Genomic DNA, 17,127 nt, shown 5'->3' with positions numbered 1-17,127 from the left:
CAATCAATCCCACAGCCACCTCCATCGCTGACCTCCTGCCATTTCATTTGGCGAACCACTGTTATGGCCAAAGAACCTGGCCTAATACAACCAGCAAGCCTGCTGTCTCATTCAGAAGTGGATGATCGTGTGTGTGTGTGTGTGTGTGTGTGTGTGTGTGTGTGTGTGTGGTATCAAGCCCCACAACTTCCACCCTTGAGCTTCTTGTGTCAGAAGTGGACAGAGGTGGCTGGGGAGACGCTGTCTGTTCATCCTCATCATTCATGTAGTGACAGGCCCTCGGGCATAGCTGTGTGGCCTGTCCAAACTGTACCCACACCGGCCCGAAGCCAGCTCATTGCTCTCCAACTGTGTTCTACTTAAAACCAAAGCTGAACTGCATTCTATTTCGAACAATGCCAAGATCAGTGGCTCCTCTTAATTCTTCCCCTTGGCCTCTGACGTTCAGCAATTTGGCCTCATTCCAGTGAGAGCCTCTGGGAAGGCAGCAGGAGGGCAAACAGGAGCCTGGGTTTCTGGGAGCAGGCAGGAACTCTCCTGCAGGTTTTGGCAAGGACAGATGTGTTTATGAAGTCCTCCATCATTGGCCATGAGGATGAAATAGGCTGGCAAACAGGTATCCTTGGCCAGGAAAGGTATGTGCTTGCTGTAGTCCCGGTGACTTGGGGAAAAGCCCTCACACCCACCCAAGATGATAGAATAATTCTGGCTGCCAGCTGTGGGACAGCTGTTTCCTCAGCCTTCTCCCAGAGCTCTGAACGTGAGAGCCGGTATCTAAGGGAAGGCCGGTGGGAGGGACAGTTTGTCAGTGGAGTCCATCCAGGTGTGGAAAAGTGATTTATTTCTAGAGCACAATAACAGTTACACACTAGGAACATTCCAGTTACCCAGCCCGTCCCAGTTTTCTGTGTCACAAAGACATACTAAGACTTTGGAAAATTTCCAAAGAGGTTTATACTTGATACATGGAGCTCCTTCACTTTTGGGGGGTATTGGTCATAACCCAGTGAACCAAGTAAAATAGCTTCACAGCTTACTAAAACAGACTTGTCCTTAGAGGAAGCAGTGTAAACATTTCAGACTGTAAATTAGCCACACTATCATTCCCCGACAGGACATGAAGAAGCAAAAGGCAGTGAGCAACAGCACAACTTGTCACACACCTCCCATAGGAAATTAGAAATTGAGGGAGAAGGGGCCTTCTTCCAGACAGAGATCCCAAGATGGCAAGGTAGCATCCTCTGGAAAAAGCAGGTAAGAAGTAGATCTGGTTGCCACCAGGCTAAATCTGGTTTAAAAAGAGGAAGGGGTCTCATAAGGGAACTAGTACTTTTGTAGTCTTATCAACATTTAATCTGAATGTAGATTAGATAGTAAAGAATCAACACTTTCCTAAAAGGTATACAAGTAAAGATTTGTATTAGGGATAGGTACAGGTAATGTAGGTAATGGGTTTGAAGTAACTTACGTTTTGGTTCAGTAAGCAGGGAATGTAACTGTTACATTAGAGCTGCTATGTCACATTCACAGCATCTTGCTATCACTGTAACCAACTAAGGCCAAAAGAATGGTTTTGTAATAAAATTACAGATTGCATCTAAAAAAATAACAAAATAAAAAGAGGAAGGGGGTAGGTAATGGGCACTGGTGGCTCACACCTGTAGCAACTCAGGAGGCTGAGATCTGAGGACTGTGGTTTGATGCCAGCCCAGGCAAGAAAATGTGTGAGACTTTTATCTCCCATTAGCCATCAGAAAGCCAGAAGGAGAGCTATGGCTCAAGCAATAGAGTGTGTGCTTTGAGCAAAAAGCTGAGGGACAGAGCTCAGGCCCTGAGTTCAAACCTCAGAACTAGTACCCACAAAAAAAAAGGAAGGAGGGCTGGGAAGGTGGCTTAGTGGTAGAGCGCTTGCCTTGCATGCCTGAGGACCTGGGTTCGATTCCTCAGCACCACATAAGAAAAAAAAAAGCTGGAAGTGGCGCTGTGGCTCAAGTGGTAGAGCGCTAGCCTTGAGCTGAAGAGCTGAGGGACAGCGCCCAGGCCCAGAGTTCAAGCCCCACGGCCGACCAAAAAAAAAAAAGGAAGGACATTGATCAAGATGCATGGTACTCATAAACTGATGGATTGGATTGAAATTCCTTTACACAACTACATAAAGATAATTTTAAAAAACAATAAAACGTGGAAGGAGAAGCAGTACTGCCACTACCTTGCCAAGGGGTGGGGTTCACAGCGACGTATTCCCCAGAGCCCCACCTTTGGCTGTGCCGACAACACATGCAGCCTAGAAATGAACAGGAAACCGTTCCCTAGGGTCACCAGACAGCAGGAAGTTTCCGCCTTCAGGACTGGTTTCTCCCGACAGGTGTCTCGGGACTCTGTGAACTGCCGAGCTCCCATATTCCAGAATGAACGAAGGAGCCACGCCTGTGAGGTGACCATCTGCCAGGGTAGTGGGCACCACCCACAGGGGCCAGGCCCCTGAGATGCCGGCATCTAGGACAGACTTGCTCATGTCTTGTTCCTTGCAAACGAGTAGGTCCCCTCTCCCTAAAACCCAGAGCCATAGCTCTCTGGAAAGCAAAGAAAACCAGCAGTGGCGATAAACCTCTACCTGGAGGTTTCTAGGCAAAACAAAACACCCCCAAGGGCATGTTCTAGAAATTGCCAAGATAGATGGCTGAAGAAAAAAAAGAAGAAGAGTCCAAGTGAGGCATGAGCAAGCTCAGGTCTGTAATAACCCTCGCCACTCCGGAGACTGCAATCACAAGGAGGATGGGTTCAAGGACAGTCGGGGCAGGAAACTTTACAAGACCCCAGCTCGATCCATAGACGAGGGGCAAGGCTGGCGCTGGGCAACAGCGGAAGACACCAGCCGCAAACAACTACAGCAAAAAGGGTGGAGACAGCTGGGAGCACACAGGCAAGGCCCTGGGTTCCAACCCTAACAGTACCGGAAGGAAGGGAGGGAGGGAGGGAGGGAGGGAGGGAGGAAGGAAAGAGAGGAGGGAAGGAAGGAAGGAGAGGAGGGAAGGAGGGAGGGAAGGAGGGAGGGAGGGAGGAAGGAAGGAAGGAAAGGAAGAAGAGAAGGGAGGGAGGGAGGAAGGAAGGAAGGAAGGAAGGAAGGAAGGAAGGAAGGAAGGAAGGAAGGAAGGAAGGAAGGAAGGAGGGAGAGAGGGAGGGAGGGAGGGAAGGAATCCTTCCAGTACCATCCAGGCGCGGACGTTTCCTAGTCTATGGTGTTGGTGAGCACTTGTAGGAAACAACTTCTCCTGGGACCCAGCGTGGCGGCCGCGGTGAGGCCTCCACTTCCGAGTATATAATCAGCAAGACTGACTCTGCCTCCGCGGCACCAGGTGGGCGTCCTCCGCTGAGAAGGAAGAAGTGTCCCCTGATCAACTTGGGGGGGAAAGGTGGCTGAGCAGGCCCAGGCTGGCCACGCCGGGGCCGCCACGCCTGTCCGCCTCGCCCAAGCGAGCCGGGTCGGTCGCCCTCGCAGCCGCACACGGCCTTCTCTAGGGGTTCGCCAGCCGCGCCCCGGCCCTGGGGGCTCTGCGCAGCCCGGGGCCGGGCCGGGCCGCGTCGGCGGGCATCGCGCGCGGCTCCCGATCCGAACGCACGGCGCCGCGGAGCGCGGCGGTGCCGGTGCGCGCCCGGGCGCGCGCGTCCCTCTCCTCTTCGGTGGTGAGGGCCGCAGATCCACCCGAGGCGCCATCGCCCCGCGTGGGCTCTGCGCAGCTCCAGCGGCTCACCAGGCGCTCGCCGGCCGATCCGCGCCGGGCAAGCGAGTCCCCGGGCGCGTCCTCGTCCTCGGGGCCCCGTCCACCTCGGGGCAGCTGCACCTGCAGGCGGGGCCGGGATGGGAGAGCGCGGGGGGCCGGGGGCCCCGATGGCGGGCCCGATCCCAGCGGCCCCGGGCTGGGGGTGGCCGCGGCGCCGGCCGGCGCGGGCAGCCAGCGGTGGGGAGCGCGCGGCGGGGCCTGGAGGCTGCGCGCGGCGTCCTCGCTGAAGGCCAGCCGCGAGAAGCTGCCCCGCAGGGTGGCCAGGTCCTCGGCGCGGGGCTCGGCGGGCGCGCGGGGCTCCCGGGGGCTCGGCGGGGCTGCACCCCACGGCCGGGCCTGCGTCTTGGCACGAAGCTCATCGGCCACTGACAGCTGCGGGCGGCCCGGCCTCTCCGGATGCGAGAACTTGCACTTGATGCCGTAGGTGCATTTCTTGCCTAAGAGCCGCGGGGCAGAGAGAAGTCTGGGTGAGGGGGGGCGGCCTGAGGGGTCCCCACGGGAGAACCCACGTGGCCCCTCTCCGTGGGGATCCCTCCCTGCAGACACCCACCCCACCACCACTCCAGACTCTACTGCCCTCGTGCCACCAGACAGGCCTCTGGACTGGCAGGTGAAGGGGCGCGGGTGGGACCAGTGATGGAGCTCAGGTCACTGTCAGAACCAAGAGAAAGAAGAAAAGGGGGAGATGCAATGTAGCTAGCGGAAATAGGGGAAACATCTAAGGCAGAAGCTCTTCGGAGAAAGAAATTCCGGGTTCGTTCTTAAAGGAAATCCTCAAGGTAGAGACTCGGAGCAGAGGAGGGAGTTGAACAAATTAAGAGCCGTAAATGACAATGAAACTCAGAAAGAGCCGGAATCGGAAGGTGGTTTGATCTTGGTGGTGTGATAAGAAGTTTGGAATGCGTCAGCTAACCCGGGAATGCAAGGAAGGGCAAGCCTGGAAATACAGCTTTTGCTTTGATGACTCACTGCTTTGCTTCATTGTTACTTGTGATCACTAACTGCTAGTTCTGCTTCCATCAACCTGCTTGTCATCACCTACACTGCCACCTGTGTGTGACCGGCTTGCCCCTTCAAAACCCTGCTGCAAGAGAGCTTGGCTTCTGGTCTTCACTGTTCCGATATAGTGGGAGGCAGTCGCCACAGATAAAAAGATTCTTAGCCGGATTGACTGAGTGCTGGTGACTCTTCAGCAATCGTAGGTTCGAGTCTCACCAGCCCCAGGATGTTGGGATACTTCAGTCAGCAGTGTGACCATATGACCAGAGTCTTGAGATCAAATCTCTGGATCTGGTGACCTCCAGCCTCTATCTCCTCAGGGACCCTACAGATGTGACTACCTTGGGGGCAGGGCGTGGGTGCTCCCGGGTAGGATTGTGCCTCTAGCTCTGCGTCTGTTTCCATCCCTCGTGTGAACCATTGTTCTCTTCCTGTGCAGTGTTCTAACAGAGCTGATCAGTAGAGATCTGAACTAAGGCACTTTGGAGTTCCAAAGGGAGCAGTCTGGGCCAGCCTGAACATAACTTCACACTTAGCGAGAAGTGACTTTGAATGTCACGCGAGACCTTGTGGAAAACAAGACCTTGGCAAGATGACTTGCCAAAGATAAAGAGGTGACTGGAAGGTTGACGGTGATCAAATCCTTAACTCTCCCCCACCCCCAGAGTTTGAACTCAGAACCTTAAGCTTGTAAGGCAGATGCTGAAGCACTTGAGCCATGCCTTAGGTCTTTGTCAAGGTTGGGCTCAAACCCTGAGTCCCTACTTCACCTCTTAAATAGCTGAGAATACAGGCAGGAACCACCCCACCTAGCCTAATCCATAACTCTTAATGGATAGCCCATACCAAAGTCTGCGGTGGTCAGGTCTGAAAGGTCAGGGGACAGAGGATAGCACGAGGACATGAGGTACAAGGAGGTCAGGTGAAGAGGCCGAGCCCTGAGGCTGGGGGCACACAGCTTTCCTGCTTCTCAGACCCAGCCTGGCTCTCCATGTCACGCTGCACCCAGGCCAGGCAACCATGTCTAGGATGTCAGTTCATCCTTCCAGGAGCCTTGTCAGGAAACTGCAGCCCCGAGAGCTTAGGTTCCTCTCCATAGCCACACAGGTATTTAAGGACACACTGCGGGGTTAGAACCCAGAGCCTGCGATGCCTGAGTGCCACCCACCATAGGGGCAATGCTTCCAGGATGGCGCTGGGGGCCTCGGCTTCTTGCTCAGGAAGTTGCTCAGGGTGGGTCCCCAGCGGCCCAAGGGGTCATCAGGAGGCATGAATCTGAAGAACAACCAGAGATGAGTCAATGGCATCCAGATGAAGGTTGAGGGGACAGGCCCAAGCCACCCACTGAAGCAAGGGCCATCCATCCAGGAGCCAGGGCATGTTCAGCAGCACCCGCTCCCCTTCACCCTGAGCCCACACACACCACAACACAGTTCCCCCTGGGGACCAAGCCAGCAGGCCCAGAAAGCTCTAGCAACTCCTTAAAAAAAAAAAAATGTACCCATGTAGCCAGGCACCAGTGGCTCACACCTGTAATCCTAGCTTTTCAGGAGACTGAGATCTGAGGATCGCAGTTCAAAGCCAGCCCAGGCAGGAAAGTCCCTGAGACTCTGATCTCCAATGATCCACTAAAACTCCAGAAGTGGAGCTGTGGCTCAAGGCACTAGCCTTGAGTCCAAAAGTACCTGCTTCATCAGAATTCTGATTGTGCCTACTGCCTGGGTGATTTTCCTCCAGGAAAACGGACATCATCCCTAGGGCGTCCCAGCTTCTCACAAGCCATCGGGAACCCCCATGGCTTCAAAGCTCCTAGAAGGTGTCATATAGCTCAGGCACGCTCTCTTGTGTGCCACATCCCATGCCACACTTGGCTTGGCAGCACATGGGAGAGTCAGTGCTGACGGCGCCTCCTGGAAGCAGAGGCTTGGGCCATTGGCACACAGCACCTCAACTGGTGTTCTGCAGACCCTCCTCTCCTCTGCAAACCCGGGGGCTCGGGGCTGCCTGCCCCTGCCTGCAACTCCCTCTCCTTGGCACAGGATAGGAACGTATACTCCGAGCTCAAAGGGAAAACAGCCTTCCGGAAGGAAAACTCCCATTTGCCGAGATCCACCATTTTAAGTAAATACATTTGGCAAGGCGCTGGTGGCTCATGTATGTAATCTTAGTTACTCAGGAGGCTGAGATATGAATAAACAAATAAATACATAAAAATGTCTGTTCCCAGGAAACCTGTTTAAGCAGTGCAGAGGTTCTGGAGGAGGCCTGTGAACCCTATACATGGGAGACGCTGTTTCCATGGGTTACTGTCTCCCTAAAAGTCAGAATCCTGCTGAGATCCCATCCTGGGGACAACTGGGTGATTCCTGGTCCCTGGAGGGCTCAGCTCCTGGCTCCCCGCTGCGTCTCTGGCTTCAGAATTGGGCCCTGACCAAGAATCCAAGAATCTGTCTACAGCTATTAAAAGTCCCAGTGGCTTTGAGTCCTGGTCTCTCAGGAGCAGGATTGGTGCCAAGAGGGCCCTGGGGACGTGGCCGGGACACGGGGCAATGGCCTCGCTCGCTCAGGCAGCAGGCATTCCTGCTTCTGGCCGCCCTTGGCCGAGGCCAGTGCGTGGGAGCTTGGCCTAGGCCCCTGGCGTCACCAGGCCAGAAGCAGCCACGACCCTCCAGCCCGCCATGAGCATTGCTGGGATCCACAGGTACCAGACTTGCCACGTCCTTCTAGGCTTAAGCTGGCCACTGAGAGCTGTGGGCCCTGAGTCTCTGGAAGTGACAGTGAAGGTTGCCTACTTGGGGGGGGACTGTCGCCCAGCAGCTGTCCTGGGGCTCAGGAGGACATCTTCGCCTTCCTCACTGCAGGGCTGGGAGTGGGGGAGGACCGTGCCAGGAGCCTCACCAGCGGACAGCGCAGACCCAGCACCAGGGGCCAGGGACCCAGCAGCCGACGAGCCTCACCCCAGTACCCCCCACCCAAGCACCTGCTGCCTGGCAACCCCAAGATCAGTGTGTAGATCACCATTCCCATGGTACAGCTGTCTGATAGGTCCAGGGCCGAGCTGACCCAGGGGCCAGGCCTAAGGAGCCAAACCAACAGGTTTGCCTGTCCATCTCAGCCAAGAGCCGGGTGCACACTCCGTTCCAGTGAGTCAAGGTCTTCACAGCCCACCGCCCATATAGCATTCAAAACAACAACAACAACGTTCGAGAAGATAAAATAAGAAGAGAGGGAGTAGTCAGTAACCTTGCCTACTCAGGAGGCTGAGAGCTGAGGATTCAAGTTGAAAACCATTCCTGGCAGAAAAGTCCTTAAGACTCTTATCTCCAATTAACTAGCAAAAAACAGAAGTGGGGGTGTGGTTTAAGCGGTAGAGCACCAGCCTTAAGTGGAAAAAGTTAGATGAGAGCACAAGAACTGGGGTTGAGGGGAGGAGAAACTGAGAGAGAGAGCGAGAGAGCGAGTGCGCGTTTCCTGGGCTGCCGAATGGTAAGGACAGGCCGGCTCTGCGCCGTCCTCCATGCCGCCCCGCGCCCTCCGTGCCGCCCCGCGCCCTCCGTGCCGCCCCGCGCCCTCCGTGCCGCCCCGCGCCCTCCGTGCCGCCCCTGCGCCGCCCTCCGTGCCGCCCCTGCGCCGCCCTCCGTGCCGCCCCTGCGCCGCCCTCCGTGCCGCCCCTGCGCCGCCCTCCGTGCCGCCCCGCGCCCTCCGTGCCGCCCCGCGCCCTCCGTGCCGCCCCTGCGCCGCCCTCCGTGCCGCCCCGCGCCCTCCGTGCCGTCCCTGCGCCTCCCTCCGTGCCGCCCCTGCGCCGCCCTCCGTGCCGCCCCGCGCCCTCCGTGCCGCCCCGTACCTGTCATTGACGAAGGAGAACATGAGCAGCCTCTGCTCGATGAACCACCCCCACTCGGGGTTCTCGCTCTGCAGGTCGCGGTAGCTGTCATTGGACACGATGACGCCGTCCTTCTCGTAGGCCACCTTGACGATGTAGCGGTCGTCGTAGCACACCACGCGCTTGCCGTTCACCTTGCGGGACGGGGTGTACACCAGCACCTCCTGCCGCTCCAGCTCCTCCAACACGTGCTGCTCTGGGGTCACACGCAGAGACCCCACTTCAGGGCCTTGGGGGAGGACCCCTGACCACGAGCCCAGGGAGCCCCCTAGCCATTCCTGAGACCCCGCTCAGCCGCAGCCAGCAAGATGGAGGCAGGATTCCGGAAAGGGGAACAAACGACGGTGCTCCCAGTCTCCCAGAGGTTCACTTCTTTCACTGTTACTGACTTTGCAGCAGGCTGAGAGCACAGAGATTCGGAGTGTCTGCCCTGTGCCTTTCATGACACAGTCCAGAGGATGATACCCACAATATGGGAGAGCCGTAAGCCCTGTATGGTGGTGCACATCTGTAATCCCAGCTACTTAGGAGGGGGAGGTAGGAAGATCTCAGTTGACAGCAGCATGGGTAAATGCATGAAACCTTATTTGGGAAACAAACTTAAAGACTGGGGTGCAAGTGCAAAGCCCTAAGTTCAATGCCTAGCACAGAAAAAAGGGAGTCTACTGAGTCCAGGATTCAGAAGGTGCACTCTAAGCTGGGTGCCAGTGGCTCACGCCTGTAATCCTAGCTACTCAGGAGGCTGAGATCTGAGGATCTCGGTTCAAGGCCACCCCGGGCAGGAAAGTCCATGAAACTCTTATCTCCAATAAACCCCAGAAAACCAGAAGCTCAAGTGGTAGAGCGCTAGCCTTGAGCTGAAGAGCTGAGGGACAGCGCTCAGGCCCAGAGTTCAGGCCCCACGACCGGACCCAAAAAAAAAACAAAAAACAAAACCTATTTATTTAAATCACAGTGTTTGATTATTTATTCCTGGTTTAAGAATTGAAATAGAACTGAGGATCTAGTTCAGTATGAAGGCCATTTGCCTATCATAGACAAGGCCCTGGGCTTCATCCCCAGTACTGAAAAAGTTACCCTTGCCTGGCCGAATGAATGTTTCTTTCAGATCTGATTGGCTCTGACAGGAGGAATACAGATCCAATGTTTCTTCAGAGTATTAAAAATTATGAGAGAATTATTTTTGGAACCTAATGGCTCACAGTCAAAGATAATCTAGCCATTCGCTGAGTCAAGAGTATTCATTGAGCACGTCTCTGTGCAGAGGCTAGGCTAAGCCAAGATCAGGGGCCCCATGAAACTTGAATACATTAAGGAGGGGATACCACTAAGCCCAGACTAACCAGCTGCCACTGTGGGGGGGCATTACCCAGGAAGAGTGCACCACACCCCAACACATTTGCCTGGTCCAGCCTACCTCTGATAGGAGTATCCGAACGTGTTGGCTCTTTCCTCCACGATGGGACAAAAACCTTGATGTACGTGTGTCCTCTGTCCCTGAACCAGTCCACAGCCAGCTGGATTCCCCGGCAAGAGAAGGCTTCTTTATTTCCATGGCTACGATAGAAAGACAGAGAAATCTGTAGAGCTATGACAAAGGTTCCTAACGGCCATCTTACAAGGTGATCAAGATGGACCCAGACAATTCTGACCCAGGCAACTCTAACCCAGAGCATTCTTGGCCGAGCACAGTGGTACATGTTTGTAAATCCAGATACTCAGGAGGTCAAGATGACCAAAATTAGAAGCCATCCTGGGCAAAAATGTTAGCGGGAGCCCCAGTTAACACACAAGCATGGCAAAGTGATGTGTGTCTGTAATCTCAGTTATCTGAGAATCACAGGTCGGTTTGAGGTCAGTCTCAGGAAAAGCACAAGACCCTATCTGAAAAACAAATATGGCAAAAAAAAAAAAAAAAAAAAAGGACTGAGGGGACGGCTCAGCTGATAGAGCACTTGTCCAACAAATAAAAGGCCTTGAATTTAAACCCTCCTACTGCCCAAAACAAGAAGATTAATTTAAAAAGTAATATATTCTAGCAAATTATGTATTTGTAGAAACTACAGCCTATAACTGTGACCAGGCAACTGTTAGACATACTGTGGCTCCAAGGGGGAAAACTGTCTAAGGATTCACTATCAGTCATCTCCTTAACCAAAGCCAATATGGACTGATGTGGAATGGATGGGTGGAGCCGTCTGCAGAACTGCTCTCATCCTGAGAGATGGCCATGAATGTGTTACGGGGTTTCCCAAAGCCCAAACAAGGAGGCCAGCTCCCTACACATCCCACCAGACACATCAATGAGCAGTGAGGGTAGAGGGAGGTCTCCAGGGCCATCTCCTTCATGAGCCCACAGTGGATTCCATCAGAGGTAGACAAGCCGCGCTAGTGATCTAGGGACTGGCAGGACATATGGACACCTGGAGGCTGAGAACCCTGGCTTAGGCCTTCATGAGGAATCGCAGCCTGGTCTGTTCACATGGCTTGAGACACACAGCAGAGCCTTGCTGACCTGCAGCCCCACAGCCTGTGAACGACAGCACTGGTCTGGCCATCCCCGACCCAGAACCCCCTGGCTGCTCCTGCAGCCAACATGCAGAAGGAGTGGATGATACCCAGTCTCCAGTTGTCCAGGACTGAGCACCCCCATGCCTGCAGACCCCAATAAAGGCTTGAAGTCTCAGAACTCCCCCCACACACACACCCCAGGGCAGCCATCCTTGAGGTTTTCTACTCGCCTGTCTGGAAGATGTGTGTTTGCTTTGCTTTTGCTTTGACTTTGCTTGGCTTTCATAAATCTGCTTCTGCTTTGGTCTCCCCCCGGGTCTGCCCTTGAATTCTTTCTTGAACAAGACAAACCCTTGCTCGCCCTAAGACCCGGTGATGATGCACGGAAGCCACACACGCCTCATCTGGCAGCACACAGGGCAGTAAACTGGAAGGGACCAGAGCAGGCTTGGTGCCAGCTAAGAAGCTGTGGTGATGGGAACTGAGCTGCCCGTGGCAGAGAAGAGAGGAAATGTGGGTGAGCTTGAGAGCCATGTAGAAGGCACATCTCCAGAGCTCCATTTCTGATTAGCCGTGGAGGGTGAATGAAGGCACTGAGGCTGCTCAGACCTCTGGCATGGCTGGACGGGGGCTGTTCACGGACACAGGAATTCTGAAGGCAGATCAGGTTAAAAGCAGAATGTCACTCACAAGTTTGGTCTTGGAGGCACGCTGAGTTGGGGGGGGGGCGCTTTGTGACTGCCAGGTGGGTATGTGCGGCTTCAGGGAGGAGGTGTGAGCAGTTAACAGCTGGGGCTCACTGCCTAGGGTTTGAGCAACAGTAGAAGCCACAATGTGGACAGAAATAACCGATTGCCGGGGAGGAAGTGAGAGTGTGGTGAGGAGTGGGGTCCCGGTGTTCTGCAGGGAAGGGAGACAGACAGCAGACCGGAGATCTTTCTGCTTCCTCCAGCCCCTTATCACACCAACCTTGACCCCTTCACCACAGGACCTTTGCACCAGTTCTTCCTTCCCCCTTGGCTTCATTCACTCCTACATCTCCTGCAGATCTCAGCTGTGTGTTCATGTCCTTGGGAGCGGTGTCCTCCGACTTCTCGGATTCTCACAGCACCACACCACTGCCTTGTTCGCCGCTGTGTTCCCCCTGCCTTTCTGGTCATTGTTTAGGGCTGAACAAAAGCGTGCTGAGAAGATGAGCCACGTAGGCAGCAGGGATAGTGGTCTGGAAAGACCGTGGTAAGGCAGGACATGGGTGGTCCAGGGGCCAAGACTGCAGCGTGGCTGCCACACAGGGAGAGGGCGGAGGGGAGGCAGAGGCAGGCCAGGCTCTGAGCAGCGTCCCGAGAGCTCTGACCATGTCTGCCTGCGGCCCGCACAAAGTCATCCGCGACCCACCCTTGCTATTTTCTCTGGGGACTAGGACAGACATAGGTTTTTAAAAACAAGGAAGGAGCTGGGCGCTGATGGCTCACGCCTGTAATCCTCACTACTCAGAAGGCTGAGATCTGAGAATCACGGTTCAGAGTCAGCCCGGGCAGGAACATCCATGAGACTTTGATCTCCGATAAACCACCAGAAAACCAGAAGAGGCGCTGTGGCTCAAGTGGTAGAGCGCTAAGCGCCTTGAGCTGAAGAATTGAGGGACAGTGCCCAGGCCCAGAGTTCAAGCCCATGACTGACACAGAAACAAAAACAAAAACAAGGAAGGAGCCAGGCACCAGAGGCTCAGGTTTGTAATCCTAGCTACTTAGGAGGCTGAGATCTAAGGATCGAGGTTCAAAGCCAGCCCGGCCCAGGCAAAAAAGTCTGTAAACTCTTATCTCCAATTAACCACCAGAAAAACCAGAAGTGGCTCAAGTGGTATAGCTGAAGAACACAGGGACAGAGTTCAAGTCCCGCAACTGAGGTAGAAAAGAAAAAAAAAAAACAAGGAAGGATGTAGTTGGAAGCACTCAGCTGTCCAGCCGGAAGTCAGGCTGTAGGGGGAGGGGGAAGACATGTGGAGCCTGGCGTGGCCGCCAGGTCTGGAGTTCTGCACAGTGAGAGGAGACATCCAGGCTGAGCCAGGAGACTCCCACAAACCACAGGGCAAATACCTTAATGCAGGGGCTGTGGGAAAGAAAGAGGACTGAGACACGAGGTCTTGCCAGCCCAGGAGGAAAGAGGAAAGGACTTGGAGGGAGAAGGTGGCCGCTCGCCAGCTGATCGGCCCTGTAGAAACACGGTGTGGTCAGGAACATGAGCCTTGTTTTCAGTACAGCCTGCAAGGCCGGAAGCCTCAGTGTGATCCTAGCTCTGCATGTCTGCCTTGAGGCAACACATCCCCAGACGTCACCATCATCGGCCTCTCGCAGGCCCACAGGCCTGGTGGGCTGTCAGAGGGCCTAGGAGTAAACCAACACGTGCTGCTGGGGAGAGCACTTGGAGCAGAGTCCAGTAAGGGCCTCCGCCGGGCCTCAGAGTGCTGGGGGTGGGGTGCACCAATGGAAGGGAGAGGGGACCTGAGTCGTGCTGGGGTCCCATCCCAGCACCTACAGGGAAATGGACAATCCATAAGTTGTCCATGCCTGCTCTCTGCACTGGTTTAGCAGGCCCCATGTGGGGAGGCATCCCTGCCGCTTCTGTGAACTCCCACGTGTGCAGAGAGTTCTGCCTGCCGGGCCGTGAGGCACATTTCAGTCTCATTCCATCACTGCCACAAGCTCCTGCAGAAGTGACCTCTGCCTCCGTTGTCCCCTTGAAACTGAAGCAAAGCAACGCACCCAGCGCTCTGCTCTCCAGGCAACCAGACCTGACTGCCACCTTCAGCTCTCCCTCCCGTCTCCTCAAGACCCCTGGGGCCCCCAGGGCAGCCCCTCTGGCTAAATAGCTCCTGCTCAGGTGAGGACCCTTGGTGGAAGTCTTAACATGCACTGGGAACCAGCTTAGAAGGCCATGAGAAAAGGAAACAGGAGCCCCGAGGTTTTGAAAAGGGGAAGCGGGCTGGTGTCTGATAGCCACAAGGCGGGGGCTGTCACTCAGAGTAATGACACAATCTGGTTGTACACCACTGTACCCTTGACCAGTTCCCAAGAAGGCCCTGAAGTGGTGAGGAGCTCCCGAAACAGCCAGCGGGAAGCAAGGCCATGGGAGAAATGGAGGCGGGGAGCTCAGGGGTCGGCGCGGTAGAGGGCTGGTGCAATTTCTGCTGTTATTTATGAGTGGCAGTTGAAACAGCCCTGTTGTAACTGTCACCACTCTGAGCCTTCGCATGAGATCTCTGCCCAGCTCAGGCCAGAGGAAGAGAGGCGAAGTAGGCGCTGCTCTGGACACCCTGACTGATGATAAGAGCAGAAATGGATGAGGACCTAGGTAGAGGCTCAAGGCTCAAGTTAATCAGAACAGATCTAGAGGCTCAGAAGCCAGTCTGACCTTATCTGGGCTGGGTGTGGTGATAGGCACCTATAATCTCAGCACTCAGGAGACAGGCAGGACGGTAAGTTTGAGGCCACCTAGACAGAGAGACCCTCTCTCTCAAAACAATACCTTTATCTCAAAAACTGGCTTAATTTTTGTCTCAAAAATCTCTTTCCGGGCTGGGAAGGTGGCTCAGTGGTAGAGTGCTTGCCTTGCATGCATGAGGCCCTGGGTTCAATTCCTCAGCACCACATAAACAAAAAGAAAAAAGCCAGAAGTGGTGCTGAGGCTCAAATGGTAGAGCGCTAGCCTTGAGCTGAAGAGCTGAGGGACAGCGCCCAGGCCCAGAGTTCAGGCCCCACAACTGACAAAAAGAAAAAAAAAAATCTCTTTCCTACCTCCCTGAGAAGTCATATGTAAACCAAAGTACAGATCCAGCCTGGATGCCCATCTCTGGACAATTCCTTCCAGAAGAAACAGTCTGTTAGGTTTTAAAATGAAAACATCAAACCTGAAGAAAAAGGCCAATGTGCTCCAAACACATTGCACGAAGCCCCACTCCGGAGCAAGAAGAGGATGTGAAATTACCGGGTGTTTTCCCTCCACGCTGCCTCTTCTAGACTTGCCTACAGAATGCAAAATAGGTTGGGGGCCTAGGAGTCCACTGAAGACACGTGCTCACAGCAGCTCCTGAGAACCCACGATCTTCCCGCACACTGCCAGACAGCTCCTAGCGGGTTCTCAGCGAGAGCCACCTTCTCTTTGCGAAGTGGCAGATAGAGGGATGGCCCTTATATAGGGGTCTGTGAGTCCTGCAGGGCCATGCGATGCACCACCACGCAAGCACCAGCCGTGTAGGAACAAGGCCTGGCACCAGCAGACCCCAGTGAAGGAAAGTCTAGGAGACTCTTATCTCCAGTTAGTCACAGAAAAAGTGGGAAATGGCGCTGTGACTCAAGTGGTAGAGTGCTAGCCTTGAGCAAAAGGAGCTCAGGGACAGTGACCAGGCCCAGAGTTCAAGCCCCAGGAGTGGCAAACAAAAAAGATAATGATAATAATAATAATAATAATAATAATAATAATAGCTACTGAAATACAATTTCGTGAAGACAATGAGGGAAAAAAAGTTACTGAAAAGCCAGGCTGCTGCTCTGAAAGCCAAGGCACAGCCACCACAGCCCCGAGGACAGAGACACAGCAAGCAATGGACACCGGGTTTTACCAAAAGCAGCCACATGAAGCGACCCACGTCACACTTGATCTTCCAGCTCCCCCAGAGCCAGACAGCACGCAAACAGCAGTGTCCACATGAAGACAGAGGACAGGGCTGTGAAACACTGCAAACCTCAGGAGGAGGGCCTTTCAATGCTGCGTGAAGTCTAAGGTCAGCCGGTGATGAGATGCCCATTGGGCTTTCAACTCTCCATGGTCTGTAGAGGGTGAACCTCTGCTTGGATCTCTTCCACAGCTGAGGATCCAGCAGGCTCTGGGGGCCATGGATCCTGCTGAAACTCCCAGTGGGCAACACAGTAAACATCAATGCAGGGGGAAAGGCCAGGAAGGGGGCAGACCTTAGGCCCCCACTCTCTCCCATAGCCTACTTTTGAAGGAAGCAAATGAAGTCCCACAATTAAGTGGTTATACAATTTGTCCCCTTTCCCTAACTGTTACAATCCAGGGGACAGGGAGTAGAGGGGCAGGGATATTTGTGTGTGTGTGTGTGTGTGTGTGTGTGTGTGTGTGTGTGTGTGTGTGTGTGTGTGTGTGTGTGTGTGTGTGTGTGTGTGTGTGTGTGTGTGTACAGGGAACACAGTCTGGTTGGCTGAAGTATCTTTATAAGCAGCAAGTGTGTCAAAACATTTAGGCAGGAAGTTTCAGTAATGATTTCCCTTTATAAGCCACACAGAGTGAGTGCAAAGGACTAAGCTCATAACGGTTAAAGGAAATTGCAAGTGGAAGTGGCAGACCAAATGGATTCACCCAATGCACTTCATGCACACTAAAGCATGTGGCTTAATCTTGAATTCCAGGCCACGGCAGAGACCTCCACCAAAAGACAGCCCTCCGTGGACTCCTGTTATAACACGTTCCAAACATATTCTCTGGCCCCAAAGAGAGAAGCTGGTATTCTGTGACCACTTTAATGTTCCAATTTGGAACTCAAGAACTCCAATCATCTCAGATTGGGAAGGACTTTGATGTACAAGGTAATCATCTTCTATCCAAAGCCCTTTTCTGATTGGTCCCTAGCAAAGAGAATCACTCAAAGGACAGATTCCCCATGCTTACACCCCTCTCAGAGATTACTCAATTTTTAAAAGTCTTGTTAACAAACCAGAGGTCTTGAACTTAGCAGGACAGCACCGGCTTCTGTATCTGTTACCCTGTGGGGTAAGAATGTGATAGAGAGAAGGTGGAGAAGCAAGGACTCTTGTCTGTTGACATATTCCACATCAAGGAGACTGGCTGGTTATAAATGGAGTAAGACTATCGCCAGTGGCTCATACCTGGAATCTTAGCTACTCAGGAGGCTAAGTTCTGAAGATCAAGGTTTCA

The 17,127-nt window shown here is 54.0% G+C and overlaps 1 protein-coding gene across 6 annotated transcripts in view; it reads right to left on the bottom strand.

Annotated features, from left to right (window-relative positions):
* Positions 1–820: 820 nt before the first annotated feature.
* The window catches only part of Zc3h12d (zinc finger CCCH-type containing 12D), a 30,649-nt gene continuing 14,342 nt past the window's right edge, over positions 821–17,127 (bottom strand). For 4 of the 6 annotated variants that reach the window (XM_070010609.1, XM_070010607.1, XM_070010608.1 and 1 more), the window contains 4 exons: positions 10,082–10,221; positions 8,626–8,860; positions 5,950–6,056; positions 821–4,219 (listed from right to left, as the gene is read on the bottom strand). In XM_070010609.1, the coding sequence (XP_069866710.1) occupies positions 3,516–4,219; positions 5,950–6,056; positions 8,626–8,860; positions 10,082–10,221 (1,186 nt within the window). In that variant the 3' untranslated portion in view covers positions 821–3,515. The remainder of the gene's footprint in view (positions 4,220–5,949; positions 6,057–8,625; positions 8,861–10,081; positions 10,222–17,127) is intronic. The other 2 variants (XR_011369375.1, XM_070010610.1) reach the window with 2 other exon arrangements.

Source organism: Dipodomys merriami, unplaced genomic scaffold, assembly GCF_024711535.1.
Source record: "Dipodomys merriami isolate MVZ:Mamm:240054 unplaced genomic scaffold, mDipMer1.0.p SCAF_8, whole genome shotgun sequence".
Lineage (NCBI taxonomy): Eukaryota > Metazoa > Chordata > Mammalia > Rodentia > Heteromyidae > Dipodomys > Dipodomys merriami.
This window is presented reverse-complemented; position numbering and strand designations above follow the sequence as displayed.